The 14,695-nt window shown below is 43.1% G+C and overlaps 1 protein-coding gene across 1 annotated transcript in view; it reads left to right on the top strand.

Annotated features, from left to right (window-relative positions):
* The window catches only part of LRIT3 (leucine rich repeat, Ig-like and transmembrane domains 3), a 134,872-nt gene extending 121,044 nt beyond the window's left edge, over positions 1-13,828 (top strand). Inside the window, exon 4 of the mRNA XM_078677483.1 lies at positions 12,735-13,828. Within this exon, the coding sequence (XP_078533609.1) occupies positions 12,735-13,828 (1,094 nt within the window). The remainder of the gene's footprint in view (positions 1-12,734) is intronic.
* The last annotated feature ends 867 nt before the right edge of the window (positions 13,829-14,695 follow it).

Here is a 14,695-nt window from a genome sequence, read left to right as displayed (position 1 = left end):
GCACACATACATGCCCTAAGGGCATGTGTGTGCGCCACGTGCCACTTTGAAAAATGCAAAAATTTGCATTTTTTTAAAGAAATCGCAAATTACTAACAACCTGTAGTTGGTGGTAATTTGCGATTCCTTATGCCATATTCGCACAACTTGGGTGCTTCATACATCATATTTAAGGAATCGCAATTTGCGATTCCTTAAATGCATTCGTGAAATAAGGAATCTCAAATTTTGCGATTCCTTAATTTGCGAGACGGTTGTGCTTTCATATATAGCAATGGGCTAAATTGCGATCGCAAACGCTGAAATTCTGCGAATTTCAGCGTTTGCGATCGGAATTCGCCTTGATACATATGGCCCACAATATCCTGTCGGGTTCATAGGACATGCACATAACCTCCTCCTGGAACTTCTCTCATTGGGCACAGTCTTTCAAACTTTTCTGTTTCTTTCATTAAATATTCAGATGTTGTTCGATTCGCCTGTGCTTCTTCCTTTTTCTTTGTCCACCTAGTTTTCCATCTATCTAAATCTCCCCATTTTTGCACCAGTGTTAACAACTCTTTTATTGTAATTTCCTTCCTGACACGTTCATGTTTTCTAAATGCTTATCAGGAAATTCTGCTCTATATGGTTTCTGCAATACTTTGGATTTCCCTATGTCAATTCCCACTTCTGAGGCCAAATTCATCAATTTCTCATGAAATATTTTTGTATTTCGGGTGATGCTTCTGCATATAAATAGCAACTCTTCCTCACTAAAGGTGTTTAATCTATCCACTCCTACATTCCTAGCTATCATTTCTTCCAATTCCACTCTTAATTTAAATATATCTAATATCTTTGATTGGGGTTTCAGTCTATCTATTTTTCGTGTCCATATTTCTATTTCTTCTGGGGTTACCACTGTGGCATTTTTCGTTCCTGTAGATGTCTCAATTCGCACTTCTTTCGAACAACACGGGGTGACTTTTCTGAGTGAATTATTTATTGGCTCTCTTATTGGCAAATCCATTAAGGAAATTATCGATTCACATTCACTGGCTTGGTCATCAATTATTATATTTTCTTTTCTGGGTTGCATGATCGGTGTAGTTATGACAGGGGGTTTAGGACACATTTTCTTATCCCCATATAAGGGAACAACGGGACCTATAGTTAAGGGTATCGTTAGTGCTTCAGGATTTGTGTTCAGCTGGGTTATTTTCTGAATTAATTCATTTCTATTTTTATTTATCGCTTCCTTTTCTTTTTCTTGAAGTACCCTTTCCATTGTAGTCTCGTGTACAACCTGCGGAACTAAAGGTGTTTTCAGAATCATGGCACTAGGGGTAGTTCTATTTGACTCTTCTTGGTAAGGCAAGGATTTTGCATTACAATATCTTCAAAATAATCGTCTTCTGAATCTCCACTACCTGTTACTAAATGTTTTGTTTTCTCTGTACATTTACTTCCTGTCTGTTCTTCTGTCATTATTACAGGATATAATCTTTCCACTACCATGGCTTGTCTCCATTGTTTCATCTGACTATCTTGAGTTTCTCGAGGAAACTTGGGATAACATTTACTCAGGTTCCTGTTACTTCGTGATCTATCTCGCTCAAATGCCTCAGTTTCCCATTCTTCTAAAGCTTCGTACTGGGTCAATATAGGTCTTGTTTCTAACTCATTCACGCGACTTCTTAAATTATGTAGAATTTTCCCATTAAATGTTCAGAACTCAGAAAATGCTAATACTCCATCATCTTTGTTATATTCTATCCAATTTTCTAGCCATACACGGGTATGATAGCCTCTCTCCATCATCACGTATGATGCAGGCGTTTTCGGGAGAGGGATATGAATTCCTTCTCTAGTTTTAATGGTTTTTTCCTCTTTAAAATAATTTTTAATATTCTGCATAAATGACATTTTTCTCTTTTCTCTGTACATTTTATGTGAATTTCCTTTAATATACTGTTCGTGGGCAAACCCTATAAATCTTCCATCTGGACGAGTCCCTATTCTAGTCGGACCGAGTCTCCACATACAAATCTCACTTTCTATTATTATCAGGGCTTCTATTTTGATGACTAATCAGATGTTCGCTTTATCTCTAATGCTTCTCCAATGCTAGAGCGTCTTTTATTCTGATGACCAAGCAACCTCTATTTTGCTTATTCGCTTAACCAATGCTTGCGCGGCTTTTCAGTGACGTCAGTTTTGCTCCTCTCTTCTGACCCCTCCTTTACAATTTCACATCAGCTACACGCCCGCTGTTTCAAACAATCCCAGCACGGCTCTCAGTGACGTCAGTGCAGCACCCGCAGCTGACCCCTCTTTTTACAAGGTAATGCAAAACTTAATTTCTTACAATTTTACATACACATTTCATTAATTACCAACGTGGAAACATTCGCTACTGTGCCTGATTTACTAAATTCAAAGAAAAGTCAAATTCTTCTGCTGCGAGTAAAACTTTCCGCTTACCCTTCACACTCTACGAGTAAAACCTCTTCCACTTACTCTTCACTCAAGCATCAAAGAACCTATTACTCCTTCATTATTACCCTTTCTAGGTGTTATATAGACCAAAGTTTTACTAGCAAACTCTTTTGCTACCAATCACTCTCCCTTTTATAAAAAGGATAATTCCTAAATCAGTGCTTCAAGTTCTGCATAACTTTTCACTCTTTCTTCATCATGGCAAGTAACCTCACTGCAGTATGGCTTCCATTCACCACCCGCTATTCAATATTCCCGGAAATTTTCCAGACAACATAAAACAATACATACGGGTTTTGGTTAATACATAAATAATTCAATACACAATTTTCTACCTAACTAACTAAAACCTAACCATAACTCTGCTACCAGGTAAAAGTGACCCAGCGAGTTTCACCAGCTTGGGTTACTCATAAACTACCATACTCACCTGGGCCCACAAACATTCACACATAAGCCGGTTATTACTGCTGCGATCAATTTCGATATTCCTGCGTGATGAATTTCCCTTTACCAATTCTTACCAACCCTATCACCTTGGGCCTTAATTTCCTCTGGTCAATAGATCAGGTTGTTGGTTGAATAGGTAGAAATGACATTAAACTCTATTCTTCAAATGACCACAGACTCAAGAGAGTTTTAAAAGTTCTAACTAATCAATAATTTTGTGAGTCAGATACTAATACATGTCATACACCAATTTCTTTAGGAAAATAATTAAGAATAGGATAAAATGACTTGGTTAAAATCTTATGAGGACAGTACAAGGACATACTACACAGAATTATATTTACCTAGAATGATGTAAGGACCAACCCCTGGCCAAGGAGCTGGATAGGGACCCCTCAGTCAGTCAGGAGCCAAAGGATTAGGATAGGTTCAGAACAGGATAGGCGACCTCTTCTAGATGCCACACCAGCGTCGCACCCCTCTATGGCACTACTCTCTTCGATTCTTCCCCCTCCTAGAATGTGCCTCCTCGATTTCTTCTGCTTTCCCCTTCTAGATGATCGGATTCCTCTCCGGCAGTTAATCCGTCTTTTTCTCTCTCTCGTGTCTTCTATCAGAGTGCTCGTACAGCGTCTCTGTCCTCTGTGGCATCCACCGTCGTCTGCGTCGGTGATGGGTCTGTGACATCTAACTGACTAAGCCTACCTTAGTTATACTATTTTATGTGCATGTGCCTTCCCCAATGTTTCAATATTCATGAAAACCCCTACTTCTGATTTGACAAGGAGATGAGGAGAGGTCATCACACCATACTAATGTAATGCTTTTTCTTTAGTTCATTGTTCAATATTCCCGCCCCTTAATTTACTTTCCCAAGCTTTATTCCCACCCGCATTTCACATTAGGATCAATACATTGTATACGAATTTTGACTTCTTTCCTTCCCTTCTTCGGGTCGAGAGGTGAGGTTCCCAAGCGCTTCTTTGCTAGAGCGACCTTGGCTGAGTTTCAACCGACTCATCATGGATCCGGACGGGTTTGGGTGCGCTTGCGCACAAGTCAGGTGGAGTAGGGATTTCAGTTACCCTCCAGGCCCAAATACGAACTAATAATAAAGTAAAGACATGTTAGAATACAAAAATTAATGAATGCACTGTATACCACTTATTTCTACTCTAATTCTATTAATTTATTTAACTTTTGCATTTGCAGTTTAATAAAACGTGCAAGGTTTTAGTTTAAGCATAGCATGTGCATTAACATGTGAGTTTCAAGCGGCCATCTTAGTAGCTATTACGCAGCTGCAAAGTTTCCCACCAAAAGCAAGGACGTCATAATACCTAGATGCAGTAGATGCATGCGGAGAAAATGTCCGCATTTTCGGCAGCCATTTTAAATCATTTGGGTTACTTATTCGCATTACACATAGGCAAGCTTTCCCTAGATTCAGTATAAAGAATGTAATGCAATATTAGTATTTATGAACATTTTGGTTACAGTATTACACGTTATTTGAGAGGATTGCATCCGAGCAAGTCTCTTTCATACGAAACCTTGCTCCATCAACACTTGGCCTTGGCAAGCAGGTTTGTGTTAAAGATTGCACGATTCATGCCAAATGCTGCTTCTGGGTCTGCTCCAGTCTTTAGGAATGGCTGGGTATATTGAACCTCTTTTCACTGTCAGGAGAAGGTCAAGCGCTCTCTTCTCACATTCCATTTTATGTAGAATTACCAAAATTAGGTAGGTTTCCATTATAAGGCACTTCGTTTTGAGTGATCATCTCTCTATGCTGAAGCACTTCTGTCCAGTGCCATCTTAAGGATTTTTGGAGTCCCAGAAATATTTTGGTGCCCCTGTTGGAACAGTTTAGAATGTATTAGTGATTTTTAGCTAAACAAGCCCTCATTATTTCAAACAATATTACAATATTTTTTTAACTTTCAGAAACTGGGGCACATAAAATCAACCAATACTCAAGTTGCCCAGTATCCACCAACCAAATAATGCTAAAAGAAAGCCGGAAAAGGAATTGATAGAGCCATTTCCTTTGGTTCTTGAGTCTCAATGTATTTCAATAAGAACATTTAACAAAGAATTCAGCGTGTTCCTACTCTTGTTGGCCAGATACGGATGGGTAAGGTTGACTTGGTAGCAGTTTACTGTTTGTGATTCCCCAATACTAGTGCGGATGAAATGTGGGGAATATGGTCTTCAGGAACCCCTCAACCCCGGCAACAAATTAGGTACCCTCCCATTTTTTAGTTACCTGTGCAGCATATTACCCCATGAAAAGAACTGGATATAGGTTTCAAATTTCCAACACACCCCCTCTGCCATCCTGAGTATCAAGCGACCAACTTGCGAACTATGTTATCCCATCTGCCATCAGTGAGGTTAACTCATGGCTTCCATAAAGCACCAGGTCCACCAGAGATAAGGCTGTATCAACATTTCCAGAGCTATGTGCTGGGGAAGCCTCTGTAGAGTGCCTGGTTGGTGACAACGGTGGCGTACCAATGGGGTGTTCTATCTCCGCCTCACACCCTGTCATTCTGCTCTTTGGGAAGGGCATATTTCATTCTGTTTTTTCTCTGACACATTGCCCGGGTGGTCGTCTATCCACCAGGGTCTTTTTGCCCATCGTCTGTTAATAGCTGTTTAGTGGACTAGTGAATAACCTTAAAAGAAGACGTATGCACATTGAGCTTGAAATTGTATCTTTAAATTAAGCATATTCATAATACAAATACATCTCCCAGGCATCTGTCATTCTAACTGCAACTGTGAAAATCAAAGCACTGCTTCGATCATTTTCACTATTGCATTTGGTGAAGTCTTATCATTTTCTTGTTAATTTTATTACTCTACCTTGTACCTCCTCTACTCTTTCTATGTGGTCACTTTGGCTAGACAGAAACCTCCAATTCTGCTTAGTAAGAGAAGTGTTAGTGGACAAGAGAGAGGCGGACAGCATTATAGTGAGAAAGGTGAAGCAGAAGGTGCAGGAAGCTAGAAATGTGGTTAGAGAAATCAGCGAGGTGTGGAGAGATGTAAGGTAAAGAAAGACCAGAGGGGTAGGCAGAATGATACTGATAGAAGAAAGAGTGCTCTAGATTAGAGCAGTGGCAGGGCAGGCACTGGGGAGGGTTATGGGGGGAGGGGTTTACGTGGTGCGGTGCACAATATAAATAAAATAATAATAAACGTACCTTGCTGCCGGGTCACTGCTCCTGCTCTCTTCATTGAACTCAAGGAGCAGGAAGCACAGCTAAGCCACACTGATCAATCACAATGCTGCAATGCGGCGTTGTTATTGGTAAGTACCCAGGCTCCCCTGACCAATCACAACGCTGTAATGCATCGTTGTGATTGGTCTGAGCTTCCTGGTTTGAGGCTCAGCCAGGGAATGGGGGCACGGGTATGTTCTTCACGCAGGCTGTAATGCAGCCTGCATGGGGAACAGGAAAAGTGCACAAGGCTGTTTTGGGTGGCCTGAGAGGGCGGGCCAAACAGTCATGTGCACTCAGGAGAGGACAAACAACTCCTCCACTGAGCTGCTCCGAGGGCAGAGCAACCCCGCACACTGACCTGCCGGCAAAGCAGCACAAGCATAAAATGATAATAACTGAAAGTTATTATCATTTTATGTTTCTACTTCGCACTGCTTAAAAGCAGTGGGGCGAGGCTTTTGAGTCACCGGACCTGACTTTTCTAGTGTTTCCACTATCCGTAGTGTGAGGAAAATTTTTAACTCATATTTCTTCACTAACTCTAACTAATCCCTAGGTCTTAGTAGAGCAGCCTGTGCAAATCTGGATCTGGAATTTTTTGAAATATTCAAGACAAGATGGTTCTCTTATTTTAGACATAAAGACCAGTTAAAAAACAGTAAGACAATAAAGCTTAAAAACTGTCTGACTCGATTTACTGTTCCTACCAAAGTTAACTCCTTCGCTGCGGGGGTTATTTCCCCGCTGTGCTGGGGCGGAGGGGGGCGCGCACAGCGCCCGCATGCTCATGATGAGCTCAACTCGTCATGAGCTCCGGTGCTCCGGTGCTCATGACGAGCTGAGCTCGTCACAGGTGCAGTGGCTCCCGTGGAACGCTCAGCACAGCGGGGGAATTCTACCCGCACCTGAGTGTTCCACGGCTCATGACGAGCTGAGCTCGTCATGAGCACTGGAGCGCCGTGGCTCATGACGAGCTCAGCTCGTCATGAGCACCGAAGGTGTTAAAAGCAAGTCTTAATTAGAACATTGATTAAATAGCTCTAGAGTCAATTACTTACATGCATGGTGCTCAGATAATTTTTAATGAGGAAGCACCTAACGCATTATAACAAGTTTGCTTTAAAATTTATCTGATGTTTTAGTATACTGTTGGCCGGCTGACGAGGGTGAGCGGACTGGAGGCGGAGCGGCCCGGAATGCAGCAATGCTGTCCCTGAGTGCACGGGGCCCGGAGGACTGCTGAGAAGTCAGGAGCTGCCGCTGATGAGGAGCGGGGTACTGGGCGCCACTCGCAACCTTTGCGGCAAGCCGCGCCTGCCGGAAGAACGTCGCGGTGTAGCTGGTGGGCTCCGTGACTCAAGTGGAAGGCGGCCGGCAGCATAGAGGGGCTCCTAGCACGGGGCCCGGAGCAAGGTCGGAGGTGAGCGGCGGAGGCCTGAGCAACCGAGAACTGGAGCCGGTCGGCGCGGGAAGGCGGACTGAAGTCGGGGCGGCCTGGAATACCACAGCGCTGTCCCTGAGAGTGCAGGGCCCGAGGGGCTTTAGAGATGCGCCCGCCCGTGTAGCTGCAGTCCCGGGAGAGGAGAGTGACTGCTGCATGAAGCGCTACTGAAGGCCGGTAAGGAGTGGGACCCAGGGCAGATCGGGAGGCCCCGAGGAGACGCTGACACACGTGGGCGAGAGGCTGCATGGAAACGCCTGAATAGACTGCGATAGGGCTGAGAGGCAAGAAGAGGCGAGCTGAGAGGTAGCCAGTGGAGCCCCACAGAAACCCCGCTGCTGGGAAGACTGGCGCCTCCAGAAGCCTGATAGCCACCAGTAAACCCGGAGTTCGCCAGCAAACAGCGCCGCTCCAACACCGGGACCCTGCAATAAATGTGACTGAACTCGAGCATTAGCATACGCCCTGGCGCAGCACGGGCGCCGTTTTTGACAAGCTCACTGGCAGGGAAAGGTCGGGGGGCATCACTTTCTCTGGGGCTCATACCCATACCTTTGTTTCTGCAGTTTTCGTCGGGGGGCATCTTCCTCCCATACCTCCCCTCAGCCGCCGCAAGCATCATCCGCGGCTGCCGAACGAGGGGGGGTATACCGGCCCTTACAAACTCCTTGCAGACTACATTACCCAGGAGCCATAGTTGCGCGACACGCCGCCCAGTGACATTTCGCGCCAGGAGGCGCTTGAAAAGCAGTCCAGCCCCCGCGTCGCGGGATCGCGCGCGGGTCAGTGCCCGGGCCCTTTGTGGCCCTCAGAGGACCGAGGAGGCCGGTTCGGGGCACCCCTCTTGGATGGTCTCTTAGGACTAAAGATATGACCTGAGGTTTGCTTAAATAGAGACCAACTATTCAGAGCCTACCAACAATTGTTCCTGTGTATTATTATTATTATTTTTTTTTCCGTAGCCCTTGAGTCTTTTTAAGACCTCCTAGATATCCATTGTTCTCACTCAAGGTGCGTGCAGCTGGGTCATTAGCTAGCCGCACCATGACTTCTAAAGGGTCAGCCAAACAATCTGCCTCGCAAGGAGGGTCATTAAAGGGGACACTGGACCTATATTTAACTAGGGTAACATCGGCATTTGAGTCAATAGAACATAGCCTCCCTAAAGACACCTTAGGTAGCAAACGATCCCCTCGAATCCTAATTGACTCGCCAAACTCTTTATTACAGAGGGAATTAAATGCAATTTGCAAAACTAGGTATATCCCCATTGAACAGGGATTTGAACAATCCAGCCCCACAATATGCCCTACGGGTACTGGAAGCCCTCAGTTTAGGAATTCGCATCAACCTAATAAAAGTCCACTGGATGTCCCAGTTGTAATTACAGATAAAATTACCACCCAGGGGTTAGCACATCCTTATGTTCCTTCCCAGAGTATAAAACGTAAAGGTATGAAATATAAGGGGAAACCATCAAAATATCGAAAAACAACTCTAAATCCCTCTTTGGTTACTGTCGCCACCACCCCCGAGATACCCAAAGCGGGTCAAATACTGGAAACCCCTATATCCCTTTTACCATCTATTTTGTTGGCCCACATTGAAAAATTGGTAAAAACTCTATTATCCCCGCTCATTGAAAGGTTAGAGAGCATTGGGGAAAAGCTCTCAACACTAGACAATAATACTAAGCCAAACAAGCAATCTCAGAGAACTGCTGCCACAAAAATGTCTGACACGACAGCACACAGTAAAATTGCCCAGAATAACCCTCTTGATCCTGTACTGTCAGTTATTAAAAACAAGGAGGTAGCCAATGAACTGACAAAGGCCCATAGCTCTGTTCCCAGAGCTGGGCGGTCGAAAGTAGGTAAATGTTCTGATGGGCTAGCCGGGAGTAATAGATCGATAAATTTACCACCAGAGGCAGCACCCTACGTATGTGTCCTCTCGGGGGTGCCTGTGCTCGCCACCGGGAAGATTGAAGGTCACCAGGACCTCAGAAATAAAGTCCAGTTCTGGCTGACAAAAAATAGACCGCTTCCATCCAACATTAACGGGACAATCCTAAATGTCAGAAGGGTGGGGTGGATAGGCTCCCGTCCTAAGAACATAAGGGGAGACCTGGTCATTGTCAACTTCCGGGACAACTTGGTAGTCCCCTACCTACAAAGCTGGGAGCCACAAATAGGAGATGGGCCCATATCAACACTTGAATTGTGTGATTTTTACCCAAGATCTGCATATTCGCCAAGCACTAGGTGGAGTGTAGAGGGATACCACCGGGAGGGCAGGAGGGGCCCTGTACCAACTAGTTATCAGCAGTTACCCCCCCATAACTACCAGAACCTACCCCTTGTCCCAGATATGTTACCCTGATAGATCAAGGACTTTACTCCTATCAACTTCGTATTGTTTGATTCTAAGGAAATCTGATGTATTTTTATCTTGAATTTTATTGTCATTTTAATGTAAATGATTTTTGTATATTGTACGCTTTTATGGTTAATAATCTTAACCGAATAAAGTATCTATTATACTGTTCATTGCACTTCCATTTTTATTTGACTGTTGTTGTTCATACAACTAGCTACATTTTTTATAATTTTTCAATTACTTTGTCTTGATCTATGCTCACCTATTTCCCTACCCTCTCCTTCTCCTTCTACTAATGCCACTCTTTTTTTAATTGCTAAAATCAAAACCGCTATTAATTCAAGAAACCTGATAGTACCTTTTGTTTTAATAGTTTCTTTGGTTCACCACTGGTGCAGTTATCTGGGCCAACCCTCTTACCATTTGTCCTCCGATGGAACTTTTCTTCACTGCCTGAGTGATGAAGGGAATTAGCCTTAAATCAATCAATTTCAAGTTAACAGTGTAACTCATTTGGCTACACAATAAGGACCAGGAATCAGTGACTATAATTGAGAAGGTTCATTACAAGTTAGGAGTCAGGTTAAAATAAACACATATCAGCACCATGCTGTAAAGATACAGACTACAAACTGGGAAACCCAATCTCTTAAAGAAGTTTAGGCATACCAGTATAAGGCAAACAAGTAATTCAGTCACCGCAATACAAATGATCAGCAACAGGATTTGGTGCTCAGAAAAGAGTTTCTGCTTCTCTCTTCTATACATGAGTAAAATCTAAAATCATCTAAGTTAAATATAAACTGAGGAGAATGCTTTGAAACCCAACGGATCTAAAAAAAACAGAGAAATGCAGAAAATTAGGAAAAATGCCGGAAGTACGGGAAGGTGTCACCATTTCAGAAGCTTGGTCATGAGTCTCCTTGGGAAAGGGCAAGGAGTGTTAGCCTAAGCCACACTCAGTGAAGAATCAAAGGGGAAGCATAGAGGTCTAAACCTCTCAAAGTCCAAAGGAAAGTGGCCTACACTCAGACAGTGCGAACATCAGTTATTTACACCAGAATTTCTAGAGCAATACCTCTCTGTTCGCATCATTAGGGGTTTATTGTCATTTCCATTCTAAATGTCCCAGCTGAACATGGGAATTTCAACAGTGCTGAATAGAATTCTTCTGTTAGCGCTCTGGCTCTCCATGTTCTTTTTCACAGTCCTTTTCTCAGGCTCTCTCTCTCTAACACTAGTACAGTGTTATATCTGTGCTCAAACTAAGAAATCCTGTGAACGCACCTGCAAGAAAAAATACATGCAAGCAGAAAATGGAAAACAGTATTTTATGCAGAACGGAAAACAGGACTAGTAAGGACAACTGAAAGTATTAACTCAATCGTGCACATTTAATATGTGTGTGCACTTTCGAACACAAATGAATGTAAAACTATCAGTACATTAAATACATATTAAATGTGGCATACAGTAAAATCTTGAATATGTGTGTATAAAGATGACTAAGAACTGTATTTAAATAACACATATGACACATTAGTGCACACATTACATAAATCATTTTTGTTTCTAAAGTGAATACATTTTCATAGTGTGAGGATGGTTTCTCTTCAATCATCTAAACAGTAAATGTCCTTGAATTAATGCAAAAGGAACAAATGATGGACGGAATTCTGAACAATTCAAACATTCACCTCTAGTCACAAAGATCTGGGTTTAGACCATCGTTCTTTTACCCACCACGCCACCCCAGCCATATGCAAATCAGTCTGACCCTGTGCCTTATGGGAAATGTCCAGCTCGAACTGCCAAGCCAGGTCCTTCCTGGACCGGAAACAAGCATCCTTGGATCGGTTTCGGGGCACTCTTTTTGCATTTAATGAATTAAGGCACTCAGTATATATGGATTCTCTAATTCTACAGTAAATGCACTTCAATAATGATGTCAAATGCATCACTTTACATTAATGTTGTTAGGACACACAGGAAACATGCTAAGTGCACGTCATGTATTTGTGAAGTGTAAGGGTAGAGCCAAAATTATGCTGCTCCGCCACTGTTCGTTTAAATGTGATATTTTACTATTGTGAATTTATTCTACATTTGACCATTTTTGCTCTATTGGTGGTTTAATAATTCACATACAATCCGTTGTATTTGTATATTTGATCTAAGAAAGCTTTGTAAACACGAAAACAGGATTCTGTTTAAAAGTACGAGAAATGTAATTCATGCTGAATGTTGTTTAAATTAAAGAAGCCATCCAGTACAGAGAAGAATAGTTCTCTTTAGCCAGTCTAGCATCTCTTACAATCACCAACAATAAGCATTCTAGAATGTTGCTTTATGTGATGTCAGCTGGGGTATTGAGATGTATTGGGTTATATTTCAGTTATTGGCCCATTTTAGACAAAGGGTTAGGGGCGCATGATTCTTAAAACGTATTGATAACATAATTTCCTTCAAAGCGTGACTTTCCCCAACTATTCTTTGTCAGATGAAAAACAGTGGTTACATAATTCAACCCATAGTAAAATTGCCACCAGAGTATTTTCCGTCGGAGGAATTACCACAGTTTCTCCAAGTAATGTTACTTCCATGGGAAGTTACGTTATCACTGTTTTTCAGGAGATTATATATTACCACCCTTCTCTTCTTGAGAACCATATTCTGTTGATAAAGGTTATTTTAGTGAGTTTTGAGCATTCCTTCTTTCTAACCACTGCCCTTGCATTTCTTCTCTGCAGTGATTCAGGAGACTCCGGGCGATGGTGTCAGATGGTCTATTTTGAGCCTCACTGGTATTTCATACAAGGATGCCGGGGAATACAGATGCAAGGCCAAAAACCTTGCCGGCATGTCCGAAGCCTCGATAACAGTCACCGTGATTGGTGTGGTCACCACAACTGTGTCCCCATACAGGTTTGGAAAGAGGTTCGGAGCTGAGCTGCAGGCTACTGTGCCAGCAACTGTGAAGAAAGATCTTGAAGCAACAACCGTACCCCTGCGAAAGCTGACTCCACCGCAGGCAACAGTAGCAGCCACAACAGTAACTTCTATTGAAGTGTTGACAACCATCAAGTTCACAGAGAAGCAACCACCCAACGTGGCGCCCGACGTGAAGAAGAACTCAAAGATACAACCAACAATCACCACCAACAAAAAAGTCCCTCCAGCTGACATGGTCAGGAGGGAAGATCTGTCACCAGTGAACATCTCTATGTTCAGCGAATCGAATACTGCTATCAAAAGTCTTGAAGTAGTCATTGAAACAAAGGATAGGGTTACCTTGACTTGGAAGACACTGAATGCCGCAAGAAACATGGTCTTAGCTGTGCTATACTCGAAGTATGGCGAGAAGGACATGCTACGACTGAGTACGGATCCCAATAAAAATAAAGTCACTATCGATGGCTTGCAAGCAAACACCAAGTACATGGCATGTGTTTGTCCAAAAGGGCTCCAGCCGAGAAAGGACCAGTGCATTGTTTTCTCAACTGATGGGTTGCGCGTTGACAGCAGTTCCCAGGTCCCTGTTATGGCCGTAGCCAGTACCGCAGCCTGCGTGATTATATTACCGTTAATTTTTTTCTTGCTATACAAAGTTCTGAAACTTCAACAGAAGCCGCAGTCCGTGGGGGAAGAAGAACTTTTAAAAGAGACATATGTCAAATTTGAAACTCTATCACTTAGACCACAGTCCGCCAGCAATAGTGGTGGGGAGCTCTGGACTCGCAGAGACACCACAGAATCCGAAAGGTTCCTTCTGTGCTCCCGATCAAGCATGGAATCCCAGCAAACCTACAAAAGTGAAGGCTCAAGGCCAGAGTACTTCTGCTAGAAAACAAGTTCATCAGACAGTGCAAAACAACATGAGCTGTAGACCTGACTGCTACATATGTTACCTGCAAAAATGGCTAGGTATCTACTGGGCAACGCAAAGTCTAAAGGCAACGCATGACAGTAAGGCATGCTGAGCTGCCTTTAGGCATGACCCATGCTTAGCTGTGTGTCATATGTAATTGGAAAGCATTGTTCAGAGGCAAGACTCCTTCAATGCATGGATTACGTTAGCTGCGACAACCCATCCTGTTATTATTTCAGTACCTTGTATTGATAATGCAAGGGACTGAGTTCATCAAGGGGGTGTTCACTGCTGCAGTGAGTGTCCCACTCAAGGCTGCACTCGAGTGGCAAGAGAGCAGGATCCTGGGGATTTTCAAAGATAACGTGACCTGCTTCAGGATTGGTGCTTCACTTTTTTGAGTTTCTACAAGCGTATACTTGACTTCTGTTGGACATGTTGAGGTGAGGAACATCTGCTTCTAAGTGGACAGATGTTCCTACAGAGCTTGCCGTCATGCTGTCAGTCAATTTATGGCCAAGTGTGGGCAGGCCTGGTGGGCCTTTGGGATTTCCGGTGGAGCTTCCCTGAAAACAGGTAGTGGCCAACAGGTGCATTAAAGAGTAGGGTGCAACCTGTTAACTGCTGCCATGCTCAGGTTTGTCTTCACAGAGAACCATTTGCAGCATGCAGCAGCGTTTTTGTGGTAGTGCAAAGCACAATTTGACGGCACCATTAATGTGATAGGAGTTATTTTTTAAAGGCATGTGTCATCATATATTCATAAAAGAACAGATTCCTGTAGATGTATACATGTAATCTAATCTACATTGCTAGGCCAATTTTCACTGTGGTCACATTCAT

Source organism: Lissotriton helveticus, chromosome 2_1 (assembly GCF_964261635.1).
Source record: "Lissotriton helveticus chromosome 2_1, aLisHel1.1, whole genome shotgun sequence".
Taxonomy (NCBI): domain Eukaryota; kingdom Metazoa; phylum Chordata; class Amphibia; order Caudata; family Salamandridae; genus Lissotriton; species Lissotriton helveticus.
This window is presented reverse-complemented; position numbering and strand designations above follow the sequence as displayed.